This window comes from Panthera uncia, chromosome B4, assembly GCF_023721935.1.
Source record: "Panthera uncia isolate 11264 chromosome B4, Puncia_PCG_1.0, whole genome shotgun sequence".
Lineage (NCBI taxonomy): Eukaryota > Metazoa > Chordata > Mammalia > Carnivora > Felidae > Panthera > Panthera uncia.
Window position 1 is genome coordinate 127,721,671 of NC_064809.1, and position 13,828 is coordinate 127,735,498.

At 60.9% G+C, this 13,828-nt stretch overlaps 1 protein-coding gene across 1 annotated transcript; it reads right to left on the bottom strand.

Annotated features, from left to right (window-relative positions):
- Positions 1 to 2,350: 2,350 nt before the first annotated feature.
- On the bottom strand, positions 2,351 to 10,034 carry C1QTNF6 (C1q and TNF related 6). Its single transcript, XM_049626305.1, has 3 exons — positions 9,360 to 10,034; positions 6,429 to 6,687; positions 2,351 to 4,060 (listed from the first exon to the last, which is right to left on the bottom strand). The coding sequence occupies exons 2-3, from the start codon at positions 6,679 to 6,681 to the stop codon at positions 3,513 to 3,515; spliced, it is 801 nt and encodes a 266-aa protein (XP_049482262.1). The 5' UTR covers positions 6,682 to 6,687; positions 9,360 to 10,034; the 3' UTR covers positions 2,351 to 3,512.
- Positions 10,035 to 13,828: the final 3,794 nt, after the last annotated feature.

Sequence of the window (13,828 nt, forward strand, 5' to 3'; positions counted from 1 at the left end):
TGGGGGGATCCAGAGAGACTAGATGCGTTACCCAGCGCCTTCTAGTCCTCAGCTGACTCAGGGGGCTCCCCGGGGCAGAGCCTGCACGGGAGCCCAACTACTGGCACCCAGGCCTGCCCTCTTCTCACTGCCATAGAAAAGTCTAGTAGGGGCAACAGAGTCTGGTAGACCCGTTGCCCAAGCTGAACCCGCCCCCCATCTGGCTGCCCTCCGCCCGCCCCGCTCTGCTATTAAATCTCTTGCCTCCTTTGAAGTCCAGTGGGAATATGGCCCTCTCCCGCCGGATGGCGTCCTGGGTCCACACCGTGCCCTTCCCGGGCCCGCAGCACCGCTGACCGCCTCTGGTCCCACCCTGTACAATCCACACTCCACCTGGCCACGAGAGCGGTCTGCCCCTTTAGTTAGCTCTAACCAGTGACCACGCGGCTCAGAACCCTCCAGCAATGCCCCAGCACGTGGGGGGTCAAGTCCAGACGAAGGCAGACATTCGAGACCTTTTATGACTTGGCCCCTCCTCACCTTTCCAGCCTCAAATCTCATCCTGCCCTTGTCTCTTGCACTTTTCCAAACATTTCCATAGCGTGCTGCCCTCTCCAAGTGCCCAGAGCATAGACCGCACTGGCCCACGGCCACCCCTTGCACCCCACTGTCCCTTTTCCCCCAGATCATGGTGTCTTTCAAACTCCTATTTGTCCTCCGAGGCCCGGCTCAAATGCCGCCTCCACTAAGAAGCTTTCCTAGATCACCCTCTCGAGAATTCTCCACACTCTTCCCCATACTCCAGTGCAACAGAGGAAGGTCCTTCCTCCTGTGTGACTTCCGGGCACACCCTACCCAAACCCATGGGATGGATCCAACCCACCCGTCTGGGTAGCAGGCCCCCAGGGACACAGCTGGGTTCAGCTGCCTGCACCAGCTCTGTTCCTGGTTTCAACTCAGATCCCTGTCCGATCACCATTCTCCCCTCCCCCCACACCACCCGACCAAGCAATGGCCAAGCTGAGGTGAGGTCCCCTGACTCCTCGTCCAGGCTGTTTTCCATTTCATGAGCCTCTTTGCCCCCTGGCCCTCCTCTCTCTTCCCTTCCTGGGTCACTAACACTTCGGAGGGAAATATTCTTTTCAAAATATGTAACTGAAAGGGATTGCCCCCCGGGGTGGGGAGGTAACCACATGGGCTCGCCAGAGTCACCAGGACTAAGCATTGCAGATCTCCCGGGGGACACTGCCCTCCCCACATTCCTGGCAGCAGGTTTGGGGGACCTCCAGTTTTCCGGGCCCCTCACCCAGCCCCCGCCAAGACGTTGCCTTCCGGGAGAGCCCCCATCACAAAGATCCGGGGGCTCTTATCACCCATTGGAGAGAAGCCACCAAGCCAGGAACTGGGCTCCTGTGGGGAAACCTGGCCCAGGCAGGCATCAGAGGCCACTCTGAACCACGGATAGAGGCGGCATCTGCCACAGGTCCGCTGAGACACTGGGGGAGATGCTCTCTGGGAGCCCTGAACTAACGTGGCCCGGAAATGCCTGGGGGCCTTTGACCTCAGCTTGCAAAGGACAAGCTTCAATCCTCCTGCGGGTGCTTGGTGAGAAGTTTCAAAAGCTTCGCTACCAGAAAAAAAAAGGAAAAATAAAGCTTTGCTGCCTTATCAATCAGCAAACCGGCTTGTCCTTGTGATGTGACCGTGACAAAAGGCTCCTGGTGTGGGGTGGGGGGGGGGGGCAACCTTTACCGCCAGGGGTGAGGGGATGCTGAGAGGGAGTGCTGGTGAGGCCAATGGTGCATGAACAGAGCCTGGACGGAAAGCAGGCCCTGGGATCGCCTCCCCGAGTAGCCCCTGACCTGTTAGGAGCCCCTTGGGTGAGAGCCGCAGGGAGTTCAGGTCCAGTGGGAAAACTTCCGTGGCCGTATAGGTTCCAAAGACTCGAAGACTTGCGTCTACCCCCTGCCTGGGTGGGCCACCGGGCTGGGCTAGGCTGAGTCCGGGGGGCCGTTCCTCCTGCACAGCTCGTTCTCGCACACAGTACCCAGGAAGCCATCTCACACAGCAACAGGGAGGCCCAGGGGTGCAGGATGTCCCGTCGAGTCTGCGAGGGGAGCCTGCGCGGGTTACGTCAACTGTAACTACATTTACGTGAGTGGCCACCACGCGCTAGCTTGGCTGCCCCCGGGCGCCCTGGCGGATGAGTGACAGAGGGGGCCGGTGTCTGTCTTGGTGGGTGGGAAGCACATGGAGAGGAGCCCTGGGCTGCTCCGTCTCTCGAGCCTTCCCCGGGGGGCACCGGCAGCACCGGGACGGGCCGCCCTCCCAAGGTGGGCAGAGGAAGCCGAGGGGAAAGAACCAGCCCGCATTGCCAAAGAGACACACAAACTTTAATCACTCTGGACAAGCAGGGCAGGGGTGGAAGTCAGGCTGGGGGGGCGGCTGGGAGAGCACCAGCCTCGACGGCACCTGCTCAGGTCCCGCTGCCAGCCCCCAGCCACGTAGCCATGGGTCCGTTGGCTATGAGTGAGCACCAGAAACCACAACTGGGGCCACCTCTGCCCCGGGGTCTGTGTAAGCACCAATGGGCGGAGGCCATCTCCCTCTGGAGAGAGGTTCAGGCCACCCAGGATGGGGGGAGGGGAAGCTGGACGCGGCCATGCCGGCCCACCCTGGGAGGGGGAGAAAGGACAGAAGACCTGATGTCCCCTTACTTGACCTTGGCCTCTCCCGGTGCCTGTCTTGGCTTCATGGCTCAGAGGAGCCTCCCCCTGATTGACCCGGAATGTTGGCCGCTTCAGTTCCCTAGACCTGCTGAGGGGTCCAAAGCCCGGCCCACTCCCCGGTGGCATTTGTAAAGGCAGCATCGGGCCAGAGGAGGCGCTGCTGGGCAGGAGACGCCCACCAGGGCTTTAGCACCTTAACCAAGCTTGGAAAGCCAGGGACGCTGGGCTGGCGAGAGAGGCCAAGGAGGGTCAACGAGCACCTGGGAGCCGGGCACCTTCGGGAGGGTGGGCCGGGAGGGGCAAGAGAACAGAGGAGGGGGAGCCCCAGAGGGATGCGAGAATGGGAGGATGTTGGGAAGAGAATGTTGTGGAAGCTTCCAGAATGTTCCGAAAGTAGAAGCGTGTGAAAGTTCTAGAATCTGGTGGCTCAAGCGGGGTCCACAGCCCAGCCCCATCAGCACCACCCAGGAACATCTTAGAAATGCAGAATCACGGGCCCCCTCCAGAATCCGAATCGGAATCTGCATTTTGGCACAGCCCCCAAAGTCATTCAGATGCACGTTCAAGTCCGGGACGTGCTGGTTTAAAAGGCTGGGAAAATTCTAGAATGTTTAGGTCAGAGGGCTTCTTAAGATAGGTCCAAGAGAGGAGAGAAAGGGGTGATGGAGGGGAGAAAAGAAGAGGAAGACCATCCAGAACGCCAGATCCCGGGGGCCCACTTTACGGAGGTGCAAACTGAGGCCTCGCAGGGGACCGCCCTGCCCCCAGCCCACCCCCCGGCCGGAGCGGCCCCCTCTGGAGGCGCTAGTCCTCCTCGGGCTTGATGAGGTGGCCGCTGAACGTGATGTAGGTGTCGACATCGTCGCTGTAGACGGCGTTCTCCCGCTCGCGCTTGAAGAGCCGCACCCAGACGCGGTCCCCGGGCCCCAGGGCCAGCATCACGCTCTGACTCTGCATGATGCTGCGGTCGCTGGGCTGCGCGTACAGGATGACGGCCGCCTCCTCGTTGTGCACGACGTGCACGTATGTCTCCTTGAAGTTCCAGCTGTGCACGTTGAGGCTGAAGAAGTAGAGCCCGCGCAGGGGGGCGACAAAGTGGCCGGCGGCCAGGTCGAAGTGGCCGTCCGGGTTCACGAAGACGGTGTCGAAGAGCAGCGGCTGGAACCCCTCGCTGCTGTGCAGGGCCGTCTTGCGGCCCACGGAAAAGGCGGAGAAGCGCGTCCGGCACGGGCCCCCGGGGCTGCCCGCCTGCCCCTTGGCGCCCTTTGTGCCCTGCGGGCCACGCTCCCCCCGGGGACCCTCCCTGCCCAGCTTCCCGGGGGTGCCCAGCAGGCCTCGGTCCCCTTTGTCACCTGTGGGGACAAGAAGGGGAAAGTCAGGGCAGGCGCCCAGGCCTGCGCCAAGGGAGCCCCTCCGTGGGTTTGCGGAAGACGCGAGAAGGAGGCCAGAGCAGGAGCCAGCGTTTACAGAGCCCCTTGGTGCATGCCAGCCCTCACCTCCCTGAATGCCCGTCTGAGGAAGATACCATGACCGTCTCCGATCCCAGGAAGGTTGAGGGACTCACCCAGGGTCACACAGCTCAGGGGAAGCAGGTAACGCAAGACTCAGGAGGGTCTGTCTTCCGCCTGCCTGTTCCCCTCCCCCCTACAGTGAAGGCGTGGTGTGGCCCCTGGGAGGCCAGGCCCAAACCCCCAGCCAGACTGCAGTGGAGACGTGGGCTACGTACAGGATACGCTTTGCGTTTCTGACCCAGAGAAGGAACCCAAGAAAAACACCTCTGCCTCCCCGAAGGGAAAAGCCCTGGGTAGGAGCCAGGCGGCCCTGGGTGGGGATTATGTCCCACCGGGGCGTTTCCCGGTCAGGGTCTTGGTTACCTTGTCTATACCTTGAGAAGGATCGCGTCCACCTCGCAGGGGTGCTCCTGGGCCCTCAACAAAATGTCCTAGGGGACAGTGCGCCACAGCCCGCACTCGCGAGGTGGGATGGCCCACCCAGCGAGGCTCGGCCCGTCCCTGCCTGCCCTGGGGTCCGGCAGCGTCTAACCTGGTCCTCGGGCACGCACGCCTCTGCCCAGCCTTTGTTCCAGGCCGACCCTGAACTCAGGAGACGCAGGTGACCGCCTGTGTCTCCAGGTACCTGACCCCACATATTTGATGATCGCACCATCAGCCCCTCCCCTTTGAGAGAGCCGCACGGCCCTGTGGTTCCCAAGGTCTCCTAGGACCGTGGCCACACCCCTGGGAAGGGCGGAGGGGGGCCCAGCCCCTGGGAGGAGAGGCCTGGAGAGAAGCAGGGACAAAGGGGTCCACAGCGCTCTGGCTCCACGGCCTCCACGGAGAACGGTCTCATCATGTGCCCAGCACTTTACAGTTTGCGGAGCACCTCTTCGCCCCGAGGGAGGAGGGGGTGAAGGGTGGTTTTAGGAGGGGGTCTCCTTCTCCGTTTTACAAGTGAGGCAGCAAGCCAGGGAGGGAGAGCCGAGCCTGACCCACAGGGCAGAGGTGCCCAGCAGCCGGGGCTGGGACCCGGGAGCCCTGACGCCAGCCAGGCGCCTTGCAACATGGTCAAGGGTCCACCCCGCCCGCGCCCCCCCCCCCCGCAACTAAGTCTGGCCCGGGCGTGTCCTCCTCGACTCGGGGTTTTCGGAGGGCCATGTGGAGGAAGGGAGGCGTCCTCACCCGTGAGATCTCAGGGCCGGAGGGTCTCTGAGGCCAGCCGAGCCCTGGCCCTCCGGAGACCTCGGGCCAGACCCTGGCTCTGCTCCTGACAGCTGTGTGCTCCTAGCACAGCTCCTCCCCTCTCGGGGGCTCAGTTTCCCCATCTGCAAAGTGGGAGGCGGGGGGAGGTGGGGTGGTTGTCAGCGCAGGCAGAGGTGACGGGGGTCTAGGGCCTGGCCCCAGCCCAGCTGCCCGCAGGCCCCAGCAGCAGAAGACTCTTCCTGATTTTAGAGGACAGGGAGCCAGCTCCGACCTGGACAGCCCCAGGGGCTGCCCACGGGTCTCCCTGCTTCCACCCTGGTCCCCTGCTGGCTATTCACCGTGCGACACTAGAGGGATCCATTTGAAACCCAAGTGGGATCAGGTCCCTCCGCTTGAGCCCTCCCCTGCTCCCCATCTCACTCAGAGGGGAAGCCCAAGTCTGATCGGGTCCTTGCTTCGCCTCCAACTTCAGCTCCTCCTTTTGTCCCCTGCCCCTGAAACACACCAGACCCACTCCTGCCCCAGGGCCTTTGCACCTGCTGTTCACCTTGGCCCACTCTTCCCCGGATATCCACATGGCTTCTCCCTCACCTTCTCATTGAAACTACACTGACCACCCCCATTTAATATGCAACCTACCCCCCCTTTACCTGCACTCCTGATGCCCCTTGCCCTGCTCTACTCACCACTGCCATAGCATTTCTCACCATCCAACGTTCTGTCTCCCTAACGCGGTAATATATTTATTGCTCACTGTCTGCCTCCCCGACTAGAACGGGAGCTCCGTGGCAGTGGGCTTCTCTGTCTGGTTTGTTCACGCTCCGTCCTCAGAATCCAGAACAGTCCTGGCACATAGCAGGTGCTCAATAAACGTGCGAATGAAAGAAAGGGTCTCGGACAGCCTTCCGTCCTGGTGTTTACTGCTCCCTCCACCTCACTGACCCCAGCCCGGGAAGAGACCCCCAGGCCCTCCCCATCCCCAAGCGGACCCGTCTAGCCTGAGCCACGTGTGGGCACTCACCCTTCAGGATGGTGATGTTAATGTAGGGCCTGACCTCAGGCAGCACGTACGGGAGGGCAGATGGAGAGGCTGAGGACACATCTGCTTCGTCGGCGGGGGTCAGGGAGTCCTCAGGGTCACAGCACCGGCGACAGTACCCAGGGGGACCAGAGGCCACAGCTTCCCCAGAGGTGGGCTCCTGGGTGGGGACCCCAAGCACCAAGAGAGGGAACAGAACCACCGCGCAGAGGAGGCCCAGGGCAGCTATCCCCATGGCGACCTGGAACAAGGAAGGAGGGGCAGGGACTATATTTAACTTAACATCTACACCGCCCCGATGCCCGGCCTGGAGGCTGCCCGCCCAGCGTCTGCCCACCTGACATAACTCGGAGAGGGAGTGATCGTGCCCCCACTTAACGGACGAGAAGACTGAGACCCACACAGAGAAGCAACTTCTCCAAGGTCACGAAGAGACTGGCGGCGATGCACGGCCTGCAGGCCGAGGCCCCAGAAACCCAGGACCTGGGAGGGAAACCCCTTTAGGGAGCCACGGGCCAGGAACGGACAAGGGTCCCTGGAGGCCTCTGCTGAGGAGGGTGAGGAAGATGTCCCAGCCACCCAAGAGTCATCACCCGGAAGACGGTGAAATGCTGTTTCTGCCCCCCCGACCCGCCTCCCCGGGGCTTGTTTTCTTGTCACCCACTCCTCCGTGTCCGGGGAGCACATGCCCCCGGCAGCACAAGGGAGGTCGGTGGACCCTTGGGACAAACACAAAAGATTCTGCAGGCTTGTTCTCCAGGAGGGGGGACGCGTGGCTGAGCCCACGGTCTGGCACAGGGGCACCGTGGTCCGGCCAAAGGGGCCAGGAAAGTTCATTTACTCTAGCAGCCAGGCAGCGACATCCGTCAGAGAAAATGCACAGGGCTGTGCCCCATGATGCTGCCCTTGTACCTTTGAGATACAGTTGCCTGGGTGCCAGGCAAAAAGAGGTGACTCTCTGGCCAGATGCGTTAGACACAAATACAGAGAAGACGTCATTTTGGGAGGAATGCGGCACTGAGGGCTCGTGGCTTGGCAAGGGCTGGCGTCAGCCCACCTTCCCTCTCGGCACCTTTGCACCGTCAACAACCCGCGCGACCTCACACAGAAGCCCTGCAGGGAAGGCTCCGGAGTTAATTCATTGGACGGCGGTTGCGTCAGTCATCACAGATCTGCCAATCCGCTGCCAAGGGGGTAAATTGGAATTAAGGAGCAGGCTGAAGAGGTCCGGAAAATTCAAAAGGCTCAGAGAAGCCCAAGGGGCTATGAAGACCGGTCTCTGGCCTTGGCCAAGAGACGATCCAGGGTTCCAGGAGAGGGGCAGGAAGTGGCCGGGACAGCAGACACCGGGGACAGGCTGGCGCCGGGTGGGCAGGAAGCCAGGCAGAGAGCCTTTGAGGTGATAGCGGTGTTTGGGGGCTGGCACCTTATCGCAGGATCAGAAACTCAGCTCTTGAAACCAGATTGGCTTTGACACTTCTGGCGTTTCTTTGTTTATTTCCTCTTCGTTCTACTTTAACATTTAGTACGATTCAAAAATATTTTTTTGTGCGGTTAATACGTGTAGAGAAGGTAAAATTATTATTATTTTTAAATGCTACTCTGTCTCCACTGAGCACTGAGGTAAGAGAGAGGTTTTAGAAGAGCAGCTCTGGGGGCTGGGGGACAGCAGTGAGTGGGGGGAAGGGGCAGGCAGTCCCCGGAGACACCACCCCTCTCCTTAGAGGTGACCATTCCTAAGCTCCACCTGCTCTGGCTTCCTGGTTCTGCTCAATCAGGCAGATCAGTTTCTCAGAGATCAGCCTAATCTCTGTCCAAGATTATCACCCTCATCTTGTATTTGTAAATGTCACATCCCAGTGATTTTTGAGAAGAGCAAAAACCCCCTTTCCCCCCCCCCCCCCCCCCCGGTCATAGAGAGAGACGTGACTTTCTGGGGACAGGGGAGGCCTCGGGGTTGGACCTGAGATCCCGGGAGAGTTTACAAGTTGTGTGACCTCCGGGCTAGCGGCTTAACCTCTCTGGGCTTCCCACTCCTTGACACGTAAAAGCAGAAGAAACCACCACCCGCCTCCCAGGTTGTTTGGAAGGATCCAAAGGCAGGGAAAGTGCCTGACTTGTAAAGGACTCTGACAAAAAGAAGGAAAAGAAGACAGCAGAGGGAAGACCGTTAATAACATTGCAATAACACCGAACGGTGACTATGCTAATCGCGGTGAGCACTGAGTAATGTACAGAATTGCCAAATGACTGGGATGCAGTCGTCTACGCCTGAAACTAACACTGCATGTCAATTACCCTTCCATAATAAGCAAATAAAATAAAACAACGTGTTCCTTCTGCAACCGACAAGACGTCTTCCCAGGGCCTGCACAGGATGGGACGAGCAGAGTCTCTCCCAGAGGACTGGCACGGTCGGGGATCTTTCTGTGGGCCCCGGGCCAGCCGGGAGTCAAAAGCTCGGAGACACAGAGAACTGTAACCTGGGAAGCAGGAAGCAGGAAGCAAGGCAGCCTTGAACTAGAGTAATAATAACCACAGCCGTGATCATTGACTGGCCCTGGGGGAGGGTGCCTGGCAGGGATCAAGGGTGAGGGACCCTGTTGTGGTTGGGGGGCGGGGGTGATCGGGGGTCCCTGCTGCCTCCACTCAGGAGCTGGGAGCTCTCTGGGGAAGGAGGGAGCCGGGCCTGCGGAGTTGAGCCGGTGAGTGTCCAGGCAGGGGCAGCCCTTCTGGGGGTGAGGGGTGCTGAGATGGCCAGAGAATGAGCGAGAGGGGCTGGCCAGGGTCAGAGGGAGACAGCAGAACCCAAGATGTGCCTAGGAAGACAGGGGGGGAGGAAGGGAATTCTGGGCTCTGACCCCAGCCCCCTGGGCCCTGCTGGAGGGAGTTACAGGACCTTTCATCACTCACCCTGTGTCCAGCGGCCTCCACAGCGGCTCACAGACCCCCAGCCTCTGGGCAGCCTCTGGCTCCTTGGCCCATGTCTGCCTGTTGCTGGCCCGGACCCCCAGGCCAAGCAAGCAAGCAAGCTGAAGAGGGAGGGATGAAGGGAGGGAGGGAGGCGGAGGGAAGGCGGAGGGAGCGGGCTGAGCTGGCTTCCCACTTCCCCTCCTCCCTGCCTGCTCCTCTCCAGCTTCTGGGATCCCCGTGGAGATAAAGGGAGCCTAGGGAGCTGGGGATTTCCTTCGCTTAACTCTTTGGCGATCCAGTGGGGTCTGCTTTGATTCAGAGGCCCGATAGAGCTGGAGCCGGAAGGGGCCTGAGTGAGGCCCCCTGATGTGCAAGCTGGAAAATCAAGGCCAGGGAAGGGACGGGGCAGGAGCCCCCCCCCCAAGTTGCTCAGGAAGGGGGAGGCAGCGCTAGAATCTGGGGTGGGCCTGGGCTTGGTGGGGGAGGGGGGCCGCAGAATATTTGCAAAGGCTGTAGCCTCTGGGGTCAGAGAACCCACCAAAGGCAGGCTCAGATGTCCCTCACCCTCCAGCACCCTCTGATTCTGCATTTGTTGAGAACTTACTGCCTGGGCTGGACCTCATCTTTGCAGGGTGAACACCTAAAGGTGTTGCCATTTGTTATCTCAACAAACACCCCGTCCCCCCTTCCCCCCACCCCCGCCAGCCTTGGGCTTTCCCAGGGTCACACGGCAAATGAAGAACCAGAACCCCATAGAAAAGAAGGGCTCCCCCCCCCCCACTAGAGTCCTGTGAACACGCCTGGGCATCGCTGAGGGGCAAAGGCTGTCGTTCAGGGTCTGTGCCCTGGGAAGACGGAGGTGGTGACATTACTGCCCTCGGGAGGCACAGAAATGTAGAGACCCGAGGGTGATCGGATTTCAATCTGGGGCTTCGGACCCCAAACCCCAGGCTCCGCTCAGCTGGGCAAGGTTGGAGGAGAGGATAGCCCCGGGGCTGTGTGTCCTTGACCGCCTCTCCTCTCTGGGCCTCCGTTTTTTCTATCAGCTTGGGGGCTAATCAAACCGCAGAATATCAGGCCTGGGAGGACTCTTCGAGGTGACCTAACTCGATGACTTAATCTGACCAGCAGGGACTCTGTGACCCAGAAAAGACCCAGGGCTTTGGCTCAAGGTCACAGCCAAACTGGAGTCCAAGCTGGAATGAGGGTCAGACTCGCCCAGCTTCTAGTCTTGTGTTGCTTTCACCTCCCAAGCCCACGTGGAGCCCCCCCCCACCCCGCCAGGCCTATTTCGGGGTCCAAGGGGGCCCCATAGGAAGCAGACTGAAGGACTATGGCCGCTGAGAAAACTCCAAGTCCACGTTGGCCATGCCCTCTCCGTGGCCCTGCCCCAGGCAGCATTCCCAGGGCACTGAGCCAAGGCTGCAGAGGGAGGGAGCCAAGGGGAGCCACCCTCCCCACCCTCCCCGAGCTGCTGCCACCAGAAAAGGGCTGAGTCAGCAGCACCAGAGGGGGAGACAGCTCCTGGCTGTCTCTGAGCCCTCTGGCTTAGGAAAGGGGGAAGGGAAGGGAAGACGGACCCGACGGGATGGGAAGCTCAGCTCGGGGACACAGGAATAGTTTATCCTCTCGTGCGCCCGCACCATACTCCGTGCAGCCCCCTGCCAAAGGCTGCTCATCCCATTTAACAGATGAGAAGGCCGGGGCCAGGAAAGGGACTGGGCTTGCCAGGTTCTAAGGCCGGCTCCTTTGGCCCCCAGCCAGGCCGATGCCCCAGAAAAAAAAAAGCCCCTCTTTTATTCTGTCCAGAACAGCTGGAGGCAGGGCAGACAAGACAGCAAGACTCAGATGTATTATACTTCAATATTTTTCCTCTCGCTCTCTCCCACTGTGCCTAAAATGCCTTCGTCTATGCACCATCCCCGGGTCTCCCAGCCATTCGGAGGATCTCCCCAGCTGGCCAGATAGCTTAGAGACAGAGTTCCAGCTCTGGGGCAGAGAAAAGTGTCAGGTCTCCGCTCCTCCTAGCTGCGTGACCTTGGGCACGCTTCCCTACATCTGAGCCCGGGAGTCCCTGGGCCAGAGGGACACGACGAGGCCGAGGGCGTCTGAACAGCTTGTGGGACACCCAGTGGGGTACCCTGTGTGGGCCACCCATCAGTGCTTCTCCATGGTTACACCGTGAATATGGCAAGGGCATGAGCCCATTCTCATGCACACCCGAGTCAGAAGCCCTGGGACCCAAGAGACCGCATGTCCAGAGAAGCTGGCTTGGGATACCTCTCGTCACTCTGCGACAACCCCCATCAGCAAGGGTGTAACCCCAAGGCAGAAGGCCAAAACCTTCTTCGCCAAGGCCAGAAACCCAGGGCAGAGCTGTGTGTTCCCCAACCGCCCTCTTCTCCCCCTGCTTACAAAAGACGGCTTTTATTCCCTACCTGGCTCTGTCCTAAGGGTTTTTTTTACGCGTATTAACTCATCGAATCCCTCGGCAAATCTCTGAGTATTATCCCCATTTTACAGATGAGGAAAATGAGGCACAGACTCACTCTCAGAACCAAGCTCCTAGCCACGCCCAGGTTATTGCCCAGGATTGGGGAACAGGTATAAAAATAGTGACATTCGGTCAGTGCTTACAAAGCGCCAGGAAACGTCTTGTAATTTAAAAAATAAGACGTGTGCGTCTCAAAAATGAGATAGAAGAGAAAACATGATTCCTGGAGTCAGCTTTGCAAATTGCGAATGACAAGTCACCGATCTGACCGCTCAAGGTCAGTAACCAATTAAGAAACTAAACAAAGGAAACCAGGAGCGCCGCCTGCCGGGCAGGGCCGGCCCCCCGGGTAGCTTGTGTGTGTCCCATCCCACCCGCGGCTTGTGACGCCCCCCCACGCGTCCCGCCCCCTTCTTCAGGAGATAATGGGGCAGAGGAAGGGACAAGGAAGATGAAGGGCCCACTGCGACGCGCTAAGGGGTGGCCCTGGAGCCCATGCACTTTTCCCAAACCCCATTCTCCACAGTGGACGGAGGGTCCAACGGGACCCTCCCTCTCCCCAGCAGTTCGTCCAGCTTCCCCCCTGCGCGGAGAACCCCAGACTTGGTTGTACCGAGCCCTTCCACTGGCTGGTCCTGGGGGAACGTCCACCTCTGGACTGTTTCCATCCTGGACTCGCTGATCCCAAGGGTGTTAATCCGAGTTGGGCGCGTTTAATCTCATTTTAACCGAAGGGGAAACTGAACGCCCAAGAGGCCCAGCGAAGGAAAGGGCCCGCAGGTCTCAGGACGCTCGCCCGTCGCCGGCCCCCCTGCCCCGCCACACAAGAACCCCGTTCGTTAACTGTTAGAGGGGGAAACTGAGGCTAAAGGAAACAGGTGCAGCAACTGGTTCCCTCCCCACGGGGCGGCTGGCGGCAGAACCGGGATGAGGAGACCGCCAAGGCGCGTGGGAGGGAATCCAGCAGCCAACCTTGGCCTCCTCTGGGTAGAAGTGGGGGTGGGGGCGACTCCCCGACCCAGGCCCACCCGCTTCGCCCTCGAGCACTGGGAAAAGTCTGCCACCGGCCGCGGGCACGCTCGCGGCACCCTCGGCACGGCCCAGGTCTCGGCCAAACCGGACCCCACCGCGCCACCGCCCACCGGCTGCGGAGCCTCAGGGCCACTCTGCAGCGGCCTCGGGGCCTCCACCCGGGAAGCCCAACCCCAGGCGGCAGGGAGGAGCCACCGCGGCGCCAGGGAGGGGACTTGGCAGTCTAGGGCCCAGCGGCGTCGAGCGGGCGCGAGCCAGGCCGGACATAGCCGACTCTCGCCGACCGCTGCCGAGGACAACCGAGCAAGAGCCGAGTCTGGCCGGGCCTTAGCGGGTGCGGCCGAACACAGCCGAGTCTGAAAAAGTGGGTCCGAGCCGAAGAGAGCCGAGTCCAGCCGAGCGGAGCCGCGACCAGGCGGAGGTGCCGCGGCGCCCCCTGCCGGACACAGCGCACAGCGCTGGCCTGGGCCGGAGCCCGTGGCGCAGCCCTCGGGTCCTGCGACAGTCCTGTGAGATGCGGGTAGGAGCCCTTTTTACGGATGAGGACACCGAGGCTCGAAGCCAGCCCGGAGTCCCGCAGCGCTAAGACGTGGTGGTGGCTGGGGTCGGAGCCCGATGGTGTGGCTGACCGCTCAGCTGACTGCCACCCGCATGAACAGGCATTGACGGTTCGCTTCGTTCTCTGTGTAACCGCTGCCATTTGATGTCCCGAGAGGAGAAACCCGCCCTGAGGAGCAGAGGGAAGGTGACGACCCCTCCTTACAGATGGAGAAACCGGGTCTGGGCCGTGTTGACCAAGTGCGGCAGCCGGCCACCAGTTCCCGTGTGCAAATATTGACACATTTTCTGGCAATTAAAGCAGACAGCAGGCCCGAGAGGCCGCATCCCACCCTGGGCCTCTTCCCCCCCCCCCCCCCCCCCCCCCCCCCCCCCCCCCCCCCCC

Coding starts and splice junctions, on each gene's coding strand:
- C1QTNF6 (XM_049626305.1), bottom strand. CDS start 6,681: ATGGGGATAGCTGCCCTGGGCCTCCTCTGCGCGGTGGTTCTGTTCCCT. Junction 4,061..6,428: donor TAACATCACCATCCTGAAGG/GTGAGTGCCCAC, acceptor TTGTCCCCACAG/GTGACAAAGGGGACCGAGGC.